The sequence below is a fragment of the Arachis ipaensis genome, chromosome B2 (assembly GCF_059453495.1).
Source record: "Arachis ipaensis isolate K30076 ecotype BB chromosome B2, ASM5945349v1, whole genome shotgun sequence".
Classification (NCBI taxonomy): Eukaryota; Viridiplantae; Streptophyta; class Magnoliopsida; order Fabales; family Fabaceae; genus Arachis; species Arachis ipaensis.
The window spans coordinates 21292176-21307532 of NC_142437.1; the positions used below are offsets into that span (position 1 = coordinate 21292176).

The 15357-nt window shown below is 39.5% G+C and overlaps 1 protein-coding gene and 1 pseudogene across 1 annotated transcript; one reads left to right on the forward strand and one right to left on the reverse strand.

Annotated features, from left to right (window-relative positions):
* Window positions 1-8068: 8068 nt before the first annotated feature.
* Window positions 8069-9429, forward strand: LOC110268768 (protein RETICULATA-RELATED 4, chloroplastic-like). Its single transcript, XM_021115646.2, has 5 exons — window positions 8069-8197; window positions 8309-8362; window positions 8500-8544; window positions 9088-9227; window positions 9324-9429. Exons 1-5 carry the CDS (start codon window positions 8069-8071, stop codon window positions 9427-9429), a joined length of 474 nt encoding a protein of 157 aa, XP_020971305.2.
* A 530-nt stretch (window positions 9430-9959) lies between these two features.
* On the reverse strand, window positions 9960-11727 carry LOC110269189 (SWI/SNF complex component SNF12 homolog pseudogene; annotated as a pseudogene).
* Window positions 11728-15357: the final 3630 nt, after the last annotated feature.

Genomic DNA, 15357 nt, shown 5'->3' on the forward strand with positions numbered 1-15357 from the left:
ACAATCACCCAGATAGCATCAAAACCAGTCCTAGTCCTTGGCAATCCCGACACAAAGTCCATTGCAATACTTTCCCACTTCCATTGCGGAACCTCTAAAGGTTGCAACATCCCGGAAGGTCTTTGATGTTCAATCTTTACCTTTTGACAAGTTAAGCACTTTGAAACATATTCCGCCACATCATTCTTCATACCCGGCCACCAAAACATCACCTTTAAATCATGGTACATCTTAGTACTTCCCGGGTGAATGGAGAATCCACTTTTGTGTGCATCCCTTAAGATATCTTGTCTCAAAGTACCAACATCCGGCACAATGATCCTACCCTTGAATCTCCATAACCCATCTTTTTCTTCCGACACTCTCCACTGTTTTCCTTGCTCGATAGCCGGTAACACCTTCCATAATGCTTCATCATTTTCATGAGCCTTTAGGAGTTCGGACTTAAAGTCACTTGAGATTTCTAATCGGCTCAAACACAAGTTTCCAGATACTTCTCGAGCACCAATTTTTAGACTCTCGAATCCCTTGAGCAACTTCTCCTCTTGAAGCATCATCCAAGACGCATATAACGACTTCCGACTTAACGCATCCGCCACTATATTCGCTTTTCCCGGATGGTAATTCAACTCAAAGTCGTAGTCTTTCAATAATTCCATCCACCTCCTTTGCCTCATATTAAGCTCTTTCTGATCAAAGAGGTATTTCAAACTCTTGTGATCGGAAAAGACTTGGAACTTAACCCCATAAAGATAATGCCTCCACACCTTCAAGGCAAATACGACCGCAGCGAGTTCCAGATCGTGCGTAGGGTAACTAACTTCATGAGGTCTCAACTGTCGTGAGGCATACGCCACCACATTATGATGCTGCATCAGCACACACCCTAGACCCTTCAACGATGCATCACAGTACACCTCAAAAGGCTCGTTCGGCTCAGGTAACACTAACACAGGTGCAGTGGTCAACTTTTTCTTCAATGCCTGAAAGCTCTCCTCGCACTCAGGAGTCCAAACAAACAGAGTGTCTTTGCGAGTTAACTTTGTCAACGGCAAAGCTAATTGCGAAAAGCCTTTGATGAACCTTCGGTAATAGCCAGCTAAACCCAGAAAACTCCTTATCTCAGTTACTGTGGTTGGTTGCTTCCATTCCATCACAGCCTCCACCTTAGTTGGATCTACGGCTATTCCCCTCTTACTCACCACGTGACCCAAAAACTTTACCTCATCCTTCCAAAACTCACACTTAGACAATTTCGCATAGAGTTTCTTCTCCTTTAAAATTTGCAACACGGTCCGCAAGTGTTCCGCATGCTCTTCTTCGGTCTTGGAGTAAATTAGTATGTCGTCAATGAAGACAACAACAAATTTATCCAGAAACGGACGGAACACTCTATTCATGTAATCCATAAACACTGCAGGAGCGTTCGTCAACCCAAAAGACATTACAGTATACTCGTAATGACCATAACGAGTCCTGAAAGCAGTCTTAGGGATATCCTCACCCCTCACCCTTATCTGGTGATAACCGGATCGCAAATCGATCTTGGAGAAAACCCCAGCTCCTTGTAATTGATCCATGAGATCATCAATCCTCGGCAATGGGTATTTATTCTTTATGGTGACCTTGTTCAGCTACCTGTAATCCACACAGAGCCGCATACTTCCATCTTTCTTCTTTACCAGTAATACTGGAGCACCCCATGGGGAAACACTTGGTCGGATAAAGTTCTTACCCAACAATTCCTCTAACTGAGACTTTAGCTCGGCCATCTCTAACGGTGACATCCTATAAGGAGCACTTGAGATTGGTCCCGCCCCAGGCACCAACTCAATAGCAAACTCGACCTCTCGGTTAGGTGGAAATTCCTCAATATCATCGGGAAACACTTCCGGAAACTCACACACTACCGGAATCTGATCCAACTTTTGATCATCACCCGAAACACCAGCGGTTAACAACAGGATACCCTGACATTCGATTCCAGAACAGTTCACCATCATCGAATTCAAGTAATAATTATTCACCACGACCGGCCCTTCTGTATCTTCCGGCATAAAGTACACCGACTTTGTAGAACAATCAAGCAGGACATGATTCTCAGATAACCAGTCCAATCCCAAGATAAGATCAAGACCGATCATCGGTAAGCAGATTAAATTATGGACAAAATCACGCTGCTTGAACCTGAACGAAACTTTCGGGCATCCTAGCCTAGTTACCATGGCTTCATGGGTAGCATTATGTACCTTTAGGTCATAACCTAAGGTTACGATCTTCAATCCTAACTCATGGGCTTTCTCAAATGCAATAAATGAATGCGATGCTCCCGAATCAAATAAAGCATTTAAAGTTTGACCAGCCATTTCACAGTTACCTCGAATGAGTGTCTCAGATCCTTCTGCACCCACAGCTGAGGTGGTGAACACCCGACCAGTCTGTTGTGCTTTCCCAGCACCTTGCTTTTGCTTCTCTGGACAACTTGCGGCTTTATGCCCCGCCTTTCCACAATTGTAGCACAAACCCCATCCGGCCTTGCATGGTACTCCCGGATGGTGACTCCCACACCTAGTACAAGCTTGATCATTCTGAGGCTGCTTCCCAAACCTTTTCCCTTGGGAGTAGTTGTTGTTGGGCCTCCTAAAAGAACCTCCCCTCTTGAAAGACAGACCTCTAGGTGCAAAGCTCTTCCCTCGGTTCTGTGGAAATGATCCTTTGTGACTTCCTTTCTCAGCGGCTGCCCTCTTCACACACTCTTCAGCAACCCTACACTTGTTCACCAATTCGGAGAAAGTCCTAATCTCCATTGGCCCCACCGAACCGAAAATATCACTCCGGAGTCCTCCCTCGTACTTAACACACTTCCATTCCTCATATTCCACCGGAGTCCCTTGACACATACGAGAGAATCTGAACAGCTCCTCAAACTTGTCAGTATACTCAGATACGGACATAGTACCCTGCTTCAGCTGCAACAATTCAAGCTCCTTGGCCGTCCTAGCAGAAGTCGGAAAGTACTTCTTATAGAACTCCTCTTGGAAGACATCCCAGGTGATATAATCATCACCCTGCTGCAGAAGACGACGGATACCTTGCCACCAATGCGACGCTTCACCTGTGAGCATATAGGTAGCGAACTCGACACGCTGTCCTTCAGGTACCACTTGTGCTTGCAGTGCTCGCTCTATAGCCTGAAACCATGTATCGGCCTCAGTCGGGCTAGTAGTTCCCTTGAACTTAGGTGGATTAACCTTCAAAAAGTTCGCCAGTGTCATCGGGCCCTGAACTCCACTTCCGTCATTACCATGGTTGTTCATCTGTTGACCAAGGGCCTCAGCAGTGGCTTGCATAGCAGCAGCCATATTCTCCAACGCAGTCATAAAGTTCACCGGGTCATTAGGGTTAGTCTCCGGCGCACGAGCATTAGTACGACCTCTCCCACGGCCTCTACCGCGTCCACGAGGCGCCATCTGGTTCCTATACACACCAAACAATCGATGTTAAGTTGATCAGTCTCAATATCGGAAGTTTAGTACTTTAAAGTCCCAAATGCATGCTCATGAACGTTTATGCCAACTATATCAAGTAGATATACTAACAGCACATAACACACATACAGAGAATGCACAGAAGCATAGTCAGTCCATTCCTCAGGCTCTACAGGAACGAACTGCTCTGATACCATAATGTAACACCCTACCATACAGAGACTTATGCTTAAGTCATAATTCAGATATGGCAAGGTATTACGACCTCTAAAACAAAAATTTAGTACGTATAGTAGTATGAATGATTGATTATAACTAGGAGCCTTGTGGAAAAAAAGGGGTAAACAAAAACCGCAACTCAAAAGCGCAACACTCCGATCACTAACACAACGAGCAAGGATAAGCTAACGCAAGATCATATATATAAAGAGTATCAAAAACAGGAATATCAAGACTCAAAATCCGGCTGCGAAGGTAACCGGTTCGAGCATAGCAATATATACATATAATAAAATAAGGAAAACCCCAAGGAAAACCCAAAGGGACACAAATACCGAAAACCTAATCTCCAAAATCCCCTCTAGAAGGAGTCATCACAGTTTATATTATTTAATGGAGATAAAAGTATCTAAACAAGATATATAAATCATGATAGAGTCCCGAGAACAAGAATCTTCGCTAATCCAGAAGTCCCCAGCATGCCTCAATGAGAAGCCTCGCGTCCTGCATCTGAAAACCACAAAATCCGCATGGGTGAGAACCAGAGGTCCCCAGTACGGTAACAGCTTCCACATATATAATACATAATAATAGAGGAAAGCCAAAGGCAATCCTAGAACTTCCTCCAGAAAATATCAAAGCTTATAAACAAGCTAAACCGTAAGCGGCAACTAACTAAAGATCCTTCAGTCTAACTAATACTTCCCTTTCTACTTCCTTCAGACCTCCCAACAACCAGCAGGAGTATAATATAGCAAACACAGTTATATCAGACAAGAGATTTACAAATAGGAACAAATAAGGCATTTAGGCAATTAGCAAGTAATATGCAGTCAAATAGGCAATCTCAAACAATTCATGTAGTATGCTTATGATGCATGCCTGTCCCTAGTGGCTGATGATATCATCTGTCGGTTATAGAGCCAACCCGACAAGTCCTGGTAGCTAGCCATTGGACTGTCCCTCTGTCGTGCATCCCCAACTCGAGTTATACTCATCATAAACTTGATCATAATCATGATCCATATCCATCACCCTCACTGGTGAATATTTATCCATCACCATCACTGGTGAATATTTATGGGGGCGAGCTCATCCGGGCCTTTCACAGTGCCCGGCCACACTTACGACATAGGGTCAAAAGAGCTTCGAGTCTCAACCTGGAGCACATGGTGGCTAGCCATTGCTACTACCCAGGGAAACCCTCATCTCCAATGGTGGAAGTGCAAACCTTCACAATTCAATCAACATCATATATGCATTTATACTTGGCCATAAACATGGCTCCGCCGTAACACGGCAATAATCTAGCCATCCGGCTCACGGTTAAATCCATAACCAGCCAATTCATTAACAATTACGGCCCTTCGGCCCATGGCACAACAAGCACTTCCACCGCCATTCTCCGCATCTCACATAATCATCTTTGATCCTCAATGATCATTCATTTTTCCCTTGCTTCACTCGCAAGTTACCACATTCACTAGCCCTTTTTCTCATGCTAGGCATATCATAATGATTTAAGACATAAGTGGTGAGATCGGAGGCTTAGAAGTATGAAATTTGGCTTTTAAAACTCAAAAATCAACTTTGGGATGAAAACAGGTCCACGCGTACGCGCACTCCACGCGCACGCGTGGATGGCGCTTTCTCGAAGAACGGCGCGTACGCACCAAGTGCGCCTACGCGCGAGGGGTCATTCTGCTAAAAATTTTCTAAGTTAAAAGCTGCAGAATTTACAGATTCAAACCCCAATCTTCCGACGGACATAACTCCCTCATTTTAAATCGTTTTTCACCCGTTCTTTGAACGGCATGGACATCCCGGATCCAATTTCATTTCTAAACAGATTTGGCACAAATCAGAGATCTGTAGTCCAAGTTATGTCCCGTCAAAGTATGCCCAAAAACCATGTTTTCATACAAAACCACAAGGTGCCATTTTCAAAACAAGCCACTTTCAACTCTTTTCAAAATCAATCAAACATGCCAATTTCAACCCTTCTCTTTGAAATCATTCAAAATGTACCAAAATCAACAACAAGCCATCCTCAACTCACACATTGACACTTTACCAAGGTTTCCAAAACCACATCCAACCATTTTAACACTTCTCAATCAAATGGCTAAAGGACAAACACAATATCATGTCATACATCCTTCCTCATCCCAATTTCCAATAATACCATTTCCAATTAACCATCATTATACATAATCAACATCATACTCACCATCAACATGGTACCACCCATCAATTCAACCTCAATCATCCATCAAGCATATATCACAACATGCATTTCTCATATTTCACACAATCAAGGCATCAATATTCATAATCACATATATGAACACATCATATATTTCAACCATTCAACAACACCAACAATTCAATGCCTATCTTAGGGCCTCTAGCCTAAGTATTTCCTACCACATTACATATTAGATACGGGAAACCAAAACCATACCTTAGCCGATTCCCCAAGCTCAACCGGAGCACTTCCAAACCACTTGTCCACAAGCTCTCAAGGTATCAACACCTCCAAGAACAGATTTTATCACACAAAACCCTCTTCCAAGCTTTCTAAAATCACCAATCAAGCTCCAATATTCACATATACACAACCTAAGCCACAATCATCATACCCATACACAACATCTCAATACCCAAACATCATAGAACAACAAATTATACTAGGGTTGAGAATCTTACCACACCCAAGGTCTAAGGAGACAAGATTAACCTTCTCCTTCAAGAGAGTTGGGTCCTATAACATCAAAGAACCCAAAATCTCAACATTTTTGCTCATGAAACTCGAAATCAAGGGCTGGAATTTCGAACAGTAAAACGTGGCTTACCTCAAGATTGATTGTATGGGTTTTGTAGAGCTCTCCGCGGTGAACGCGTGGCCGCAAACGGAGCGGCAATCGGAGCTCTAGATCAAAAGTTATGGTGGTTTGAAGATCAAGTGAGAGAAGGAAGTTGAGAGAGTGTTCTTCCCCCTTCCATCTCAATTTTCAGCGTGTTTTGGTGTTGTGTGAGGAGAGAGAGTGCTGAAAACTAGGGTTTTGGTTTAGTTATGTTGGGCCAAGGGTCCACTTTGGGTCCGGTTGGTCCGGTTTGGCCCGTTCGGTCCAATCTTGGTCCGATTTCTATAAAATTGGTACCGAAATTCTCGTTTCAATTTCCTCTATCACATTTAGCCATAAAAATAACATTTTTGGCTTTCTAGAATAAATTCTCATTTATGGGTTAATTAGCCATTAATTAACCGGGTCTTACAACGTTATTACGTGCATAGCTTCTACGACATCCAATGAAACAGCCTTTTTTAGATGCAGTATAATAAGATGGAGTCCAGTACCTCTCTAGAGTAATAATGCCATGAGATTCTACGATAATAGTAGAACAAACAATCACTGCAATGATCAACATTACAATTATGTTTCTAGCCATAGGCATCTTTTCTCTTTTGTCTTGCAACAAGTTTACGACAATTGATTAGGTTTATATAGGTCTAAAAACAATTTAAATAATATTATATTTAATATGATTCTGCTAGAACTAGGATATTGCTTACTTAGATTGTGTATGTCACTTTTTGATATATAATAAGAGTTGCAAATTATAAATTGAAACAAAACTAAATAAGTTCTCGCTATAGTAAAGTGTTGTTTTAGATTTGTTTATTGTTTTTGACCAAGTTTAATTGTCTCTTGATGAATTCAATGAATTTTCAAAAGTACTCATTATTATATAATAATGCTAATTGATTTTCTGTAAGAATTTATTATAATGTATTGATAAAACTTATATATAATGGCAAACTAAAATCCAATTGTCACATTTATTAAAAAATTAATTGTGAAATGATCATGTGGTGAATTAAGGGTTAAAAAAAGAAAGGGAAACACAATCTAATTTTTTAATTACTAGTGTGTTGATATAGTAACTAATTTTAGTGACTAAATCGATCATTAAAGTAGCGTTTGTTTTTGTAGACAGGACAAAATATGACACTGAGACAGAGACAATAGAACGGAGACACTAAAATTTATGTTTTGTGTATTGTGTTTGGATACAATGTACAAGACACTAATGTAATGTTCAGTATTATGTTTGGATAGACATGGACAAAACTAAAATATTATTCAAAATGACCAAAATAGACATATCTTTCTGTCTCTCTCTCCTTGCCCTAACCCCTCCCTAAACACCAACTCGGACTCTCTTCTTCGTCAATTTCTAAAATCTAAAAATCTGAAATCCCTAATTTGACTATTAGTACTATTTGTTAAGGATATAGTCAAGTGAGGAATTCAATGGCAAACACCCCTTTTCCCCAATACTGTTGTTCTTAGGTGATGGCCATACTTGCAGATTTCATGCTGGTTTATCTTCCTGCACCTACTATGTCTCTTAGACCGCCGCTTGGAATCAATGCAGGCCCTATTGTTAAGTTCTTCCACAACTGTCCGGATAATGCATTCCAGGTCTCTATATAATCTTGTAGATTATTAATTGATGTTGATTACTTTTGCAATTATTATTGTTATTTTGATTTCCCTACTAAGTGTTTGTATTGTGCTTAATTTCTTTCCCAGGTTGCTCTCTCTGGGACATTATATTCTTTGTTACAGAGATTTGGTGCAATAGCGGTGTGTAAAATTTCATAACTTTTGTCTTATTACACTTTATAATTCTAATTCAATTTCTTCCTTCTTGTTGCCTTCTCTTAGTATATATGTTTTTAGTATATGCAACTAATTGTTATACAAACGGTTACACTCTACAGCGTATTGGGGCTAAGCTTTTTGCTATTGGAACTGCATCATCACTGGTTAGTTCTCATTATCCTCTGCGATTTTTCTCATTCTCTTACATTTTATGCTTTCTTTTAATAAGTTTTGAATCTATTTTTTCCTTTACTTTAATATATGTTTCTCCTAATTGTGGTTAATGATCCTTTTGACACCTGATAATTATGGTTGTTATTTAATTAACTTTTTTTCATATTTTTGTTTTAGCGGTACGGTTTAGTTAGCTCTATGCTTCTGTATCTATGGTTAAGTTTGTCTATGATGCAGTTCTAATCTAAATTTTGGTTGTTTACTTGTGCTTCTTTCGCTGTTGAACTTGTTTTTAACTCCATGAATTATAAATCAAATATAATGAAGAAACGCTGTCATAAATGTTCTTCAAATATGAATATGAAAATCACTAATCAATTTTCTTTAAAGGATCTGTGATAATGTGATATATATATCCATAACGTTGCGCTCAAACATTTAATCCAACCAAATGTTCTTCCTCACCATTTTAAAGGAAAATGGTATCAATTGAGTCTAAACATTGACACATACTCTATTTTGTATATATATAGGTTAGGACAGTTGTGACAAATACCTTGATTAATGCAAAGAAGGCAGTTGATATGTCTTCCTCTGAAGAAATCGAAAATGTTCCAATATTATCTACCAATGCTACCTATGGTGTCTATATGGCAGTTTCTAGCAACCTCAGGTAAATTATGTAATTAGCAATACCTTCCCTCCTCTTCTCCTCCTGTGTGTCCCTTTCTGACCCTTCTGATGTCACTGTTATATTTTTCTTATGCAGGGAACTTTTGCTTCTAATTCATGAACACCTGCAGGCATCTAGATTGTCACAAGCTGCTTCTACGTTGCTTAAAGAGGCTCAATTGACTCCCTTACCATCATTGTGAGGATCCTTTATTATTTTTAGTTCATTATATCCCTAGGTTTGTTGATCAGAAATTTGTTCAATTGAGTGAATCATGGTAGATATTAGTATTATCATAATCTTTTTAAAGTGTGCCTGCGATCTGCTGGTAGAATCAATTATACTAAAATTGATTTAGTTTAGAATTGATTTTGGCTTACTTCCATCCTTGTGTCAAGAACCAAGCAACAAATAGTTATGGTTCTTCAGGCCACACCCCTTTTCAAAGTGTGGCTGTTTCATCATATTGGTGCTTTTAGAAAAATAACATTCCACCAAATTGAATTGCAAACAGTGAATTGAAACCGATAACATTTTTTTCATGATAGGACAATTAGCATCATTGCAACTATTTGTTCTCAGATTGACTCATACAACATATATTGCATTACAAAAGGTGCAACATTGGTTCCAGCTGCTTGGAAAGCTAGCTACTTTAAAAATTCCCAAAATACATCTTCACATGTGTCGCCAAAATGGAAGAATGATTAATGAAACCTGATACTGCTGGCATCATGTGCTTCCTAGTGCGTCGCTCCCTGATGCCGACTTGCAATTCAAATGCCTAATAACAACATCTTCGACCCTGTCCAAGTTGTCAAACAGCATGTAAAATATCATGTTGAATTTTTTGTATTCACATTATGGAAGGAAAATGTCATGAAGATTGATAACTTGCAAATGAACAGAAGGAAAAGCATCTTATGCATTCTAGCCATTTGAAAGTGAAGTGAAATAAAACATCCCAATGGCTAGATAAGTCCAACTAAATAATAGTCATAGTTTTGTCACGCATCATTCTCACTTGACAATTTTTGAAATTATTGATTAGTAGACTATACATCATTCTAAAGTAATATCTTTAGGTCAATCATTACCATGTCTAACATCATAGAAGAGAAATGCAGATAAATAAAGAAAACAAATTAAATTGGCAGATACCAAAACACTAGATAAGAGATATATTAGAAAGATTACCATGGTTGGTTGTAGAAATCCGATCGATGCTCTTTTTCAGTGTTGCGACTGGGTTCTCCAGCTGCAAGTTTCAGATCCCTGCTTTGAGACTCGATCATGGCATTAATAAAATCCACATGAGATTGACTGAAACTAAGAAAGAATGCTCGTCTCCTACAGTGCTCGTAGATTTTTCTAATGATTCCACATATCGATTCATCACATAGCTCAATCTCTTTGTTCTTCTCCACATTGGCCAATAGTACAGACAACTTCCTCTGAATAGGAAATGGAACATCAACAGTTACATCATAACAAGCAGTTCCAGTTGGACAATTTCCTAAGAGCTTGATCTTATGCTCCCAAAGTACAGGCTGTGGAGGAAACAAATGGTGTGATATTTTCTGTGAAACCATAGTAAATTTCATCTTATCTTTACCAAATACTTTCTGTAGAGGCTGATCGCAGTGAAAGAAAGAAGGGTCACTTGGGTTTTGCAATTTCCTGGCCTTTACATAATGCCATATTACACCAATAATTTTGGGACGAGTATCAACCTCAATACCAAGAACCTCAGTCAATGCTGGTGAAAGCTTAAATTTCTCTTACTAATAATGCACTTTCAAATTCACAAGCAAGATATCTTTCCACTAAATAACTAACTAACTAACTGACATGCATGCATACGTGCTAAATTTATGAGAATGGGATTAATATTATATCACAGCTTCATGGCAGAAGCAGCCTGTCTTATTCTTGAACTAGCAGCAAAAAATTCAGTGATGTCTTTATTAGTGAAGAGAATGAAAATGGTAGTTAGCTAAACAAAAGAAACTTCATCATATTGAAAAAAAAAATCTGAATTCTGCATTTAAACATACAAAAGAAACTTTCGTACAATTGAATTGAAATTGAAAACTAATTATAACTTATCTGCAGTAATGTTAAACAAAATTCTGCACTAGTTTTAACTAAAATTCTACATTAACATTAACAAAAGAAACAATTCTACACATATTGAAAATTAATTCTGCACAAAATACCAAATTGTTATAAGTCTAAGATACCAAATTCTGCCGACAATACTCATTATGTATTAACATGTGTCAAATTGATAGTCTAAAAAACCAAATGTACTATAAATCCAACCTCCAACTATGTTTCTTGAAAAGAGATAAACTCTAAGTATGCAATATAGCTCTAACAAATGCAATTTTTTTACTATTTCCCAGTGACCAAAAGGTTTTTCCAGTTGAGGATTTATGGAGAACTTGAGTGCAACAGAAATGATTTCATCATCGGTGAACCCAAGCTCCCTAAGCATATCTGATACATGCGAAATTGTTACTCAGATTGAGATTGTAAAATTTGTTGTTCGTTCTCTCCCTGGCATGGCGCCAATAACTGGTGCACAATACCATGGTCCAAACATAACTTCACAACTTCGCACAACTAACCAGCAAGTGCACTGGGTCGTCCAAGTAATAAAACCTTACGTGAGTAAGGGTTGATCCCATGGAGATTGTTGGTATGAAGCAAGCTATGGTCACCTTGTAAATCTCAGTCAGGCGGATATCAAATAGTTATGGAGTTTTTGAAAATAAATAAATAAATAGAAAATAAAGATAGAAATACTTATGTAATTCGTTGGTGAGAATTTCAGATAAGTGTATGGAGATGCGTTCGTTCCTCTGAACTTCTGCTTTCCTACTGTCTTCATCCAATCAGTCCTACTCCTTTCCATGGCAAGCTTTATGTAAGGGCATCACCGTTGTCAATGGCTACATCCCATCCTCTTGTGAAAAAGGTTCAAATGCTCTGTCATGGCACGGCTAATCATCTGAGGTTCTCGATCATACTGGAATAGGATTCACCCTCCTTTTGCGTCTGTCACTATGCCCAGCACTCGCGAGTTTGAAGATCGTCACAGCCATCCCTTTCCAGATCCTACTCGGAATACCACAGACAAGGTTTAGACTTTCCGGATCTTAGGAATGGCCATCCATGGTTTCTAACTTATACCACGAAGATTCTAATATCTCGGACTCGGTCCTCTGTATTAGATATCTAAGAGATACTCATTCTAGCTTGTTTGCATGTAGAACGGAAGTGTTTGTCAGGCACGCGTTCATAAGTGAGAATGATGATGAGCGTCACATAATCATCACATTTATCATGTTCTTAGGTGCGAATGGATATCTTAGAAGCGGAATGTAAGACCCGGTTAATTAATGGTTAATTAACCCATAAATGAGAATTTATTCTAGAAAGCCAAAAATGTTATTTTTATGGCTAAATGTGATAGAGGAAATTGAGACGAGAATTTCGGTACCAATTTTATAGAAATCGGACCAAGATTGGACCGAACGGGCCAAACCGGACCAACCGGACCCAAAGTGGGCCCTTGGCCCAACATAACTAAACCAAAACCCTAGTTTTCAGCACTCTCTCTCCTCACACAACACCAAAACACGCTGAAAATTGAGATGGAAGGGGGAAGAACACTCTCTCAACTTCCTTCTCTCACTTGATCTTCAAACCACCATAACTTTTGATCTAGAGCTCCGATTGCCGCTCCGTTTGCGGCCACGCGTTCACCGCGGAGAGCTCTACAAAACCCATACAATTAATCTTGAGGTAAGCCACGTTTTACTGTTCGAAATTCCAGCCCTTGATTTCGAGTTTCATGAGTAAAAATGTTGAGATTTTGGGTTCTTTGATGTTATAGGACCCAACTCTCTTGAAGGAGAAGGTTAATCTTGTCTCTTTAGAGCTTGGGTGTGGTAAGATTCTCAACCCTAGTGTAATTTGTTGTTCTATGAGGTTTGGGCATTGAGATGTTGTGTATGGGTATGATGATTGTGGCTTAGGTTGTGTATATGTGAATATTGGAGCTTGATTGGTGATTTTGGAAAGCTTGGAAGAGGGTTTTGTGTGATAAAATCTGTTCTTGGAGGTGTTGATACCTTGAGAGCTTGAGGACAAGTGGTTTGGAAGTGCTCCGGTTGAGCTTGGGAAATTGGCTAAGGTATGGTTTCGGTTTCCCGTATCTAATATGTAATGTGGTAGGAAATACTTAGGCTAGAGGCCCTAAGATAGGCATTGAATTGATGATGTTGTGGAATGGTTGAGATATATGATGTGATCATATGTGTGATTATGAATATTGATGCCTTGATTGTGTGATATGTGAGAAAATGCATGTTGTGATATATACTTGATGAATGATTGAGGTTGAATTGATGGGTGGTGCCATATTGTTAGTGAGTATGATAATTATGTATAATGATGGTTGATTGAAAATTGATATTGTTAGAAATTGGGATGAGAAGGATGTATGACATAATATTGTGTTTATCCTTTGGCCTTTTGATTGAGAAGTGTTAAAATGGTTGGAGGTAGTTTTGAGAATTTTGGTAAAATGTCAATGCGTGAGTTGAGGATGGCTTGTTGTTGAATTTGGTACACTTTGATTGATTTCAAAGAAAAGGGATGAAATTGGCATGTTTTAATTGATTTTGAAAAGAGTTGAAAGTGGCTTGTTTTGAAAATGGCACTTTGTGGTTTGGAATGAAAATATGGTTTTTGGGCATACTTTGACGGGACATAACTTGGACTACGGATCTTTGATTTGTGCCAATTCTGTTTAGAAATGAAATTGGATCCGGGATGTCCATGCCGTTCGAAGAACGGGTGAAAAATGATTTAAAATGAGAGAGTTATGACCGTCGGAAGATTGGGGGTTGAATCTATGAATTCTGCAGCTTTTAACTTAGAAAATTTTTAGCAGAATGACCCCTCGCGCGTAGGCGCACTTGGCGCGTATGCGCCGTTCTTCGAGAAAGCATCATCCACGCGTGCGCGTGGAGTGCGCGTACGCGTGGCCCTGTTTTCATCCCAAAGTTGATTTTTGAGTTTTAAAAGCCAAACTTCATACTTCTAAGCCTCCAATCTCACCACTTATGTCTTAAATCATTATGATATGCCTAGCATGAGGAAAAGGGCTAGTGAATGTGGTAACTTGCGAGTGAAGCAAGGGAAAAATGAATGATCCATGAGGATCAAAGATGATTATGTGAGATGTGGAGGATAGCGGTGGAAGTGCTTGTTATGCCATGGGCCGAATGGCCGTAATTGTTAATGAATTGGCTGGTTATGGATTTAACCGTGAGCCGGATGGCTGGATTATGCTGTGTGGCGGCGGAGCCATGTTTATGGCTAAGTATAAATGCATATATGCTGTTGAATGAATTGTGAATGTTGGCACTTCCACCATTGGAGATGAGGGTTTCCCTGGGTAGTAGCAATGGCTAGCCACCATGTGCTCCAGGTTGAGACTCGAAGCTCTGTTAACCCAATGTCGTAAGTGTGGCCGGGCACTGTGAAAGACCCGGATGAGCTCGCCCCCATAAATATTCACCAGTGATGGTGATGGATAAATATTCACCAGTGATGGTGATGGATAAATATTCACCAGTGAGGGTGATGGATATGGATCATGATTATGATCAAGTTTATGATGAGTATAACTCGAGTTGGGGATGCACGACAGAGGGACAGTCCAATGGCTAGCTACCAGGACTTGTCGGGTTGGCTCTATAACCGACAGATGATATCATCAGCCACTAGGGACAGGCATGCATCATAAGCATACTACATGAATTGTTTGAGATTGCCTATTTGACTGCATATTACTTGCTAATTGCCTAAATGCCTTATCTGTTCCTATTTGTAAATCTCTTGTCTGATACAACTGTGTTTGCTATATTATACTCCTGCTGGTGGTTGGGAGGTCTGAAGGAATTGGAAAGGGAAGTATTAGTTAGACTGAAGAATCTTTAGTCAGTTGCCACTTACGGTTTAGCTTGTTTATAAGCTTTGATATTATCTGAAGGAAGTTCTAGGATTGCCTTCGGCTTTCCTCTATTATTATGTATTATATATGTGGAAGCTG

Coding starts and splice junctions, on each gene's coding strand:
- LOC110268768 (XM_021115646.2), top strand. CDS start 8,069: ATGGCCATACTTGCAGATTTCATGCTGGTTTATCTTCCTGCACCTACT. Junction 8,198..8,308: donor GTCCGGATAATGCATTCCAG/GTCTCTATATAA, acceptor TTTCTTTCCCAG/GTTGCTCTCTCTGGGACATT. Junction 9,228..9,323: donor GCAGTTTCTAGCAACCTCAG/GTAAATTATGTA, acceptor TTTCTTATGCAG/GGAACTTTTGCTTCTAATTC.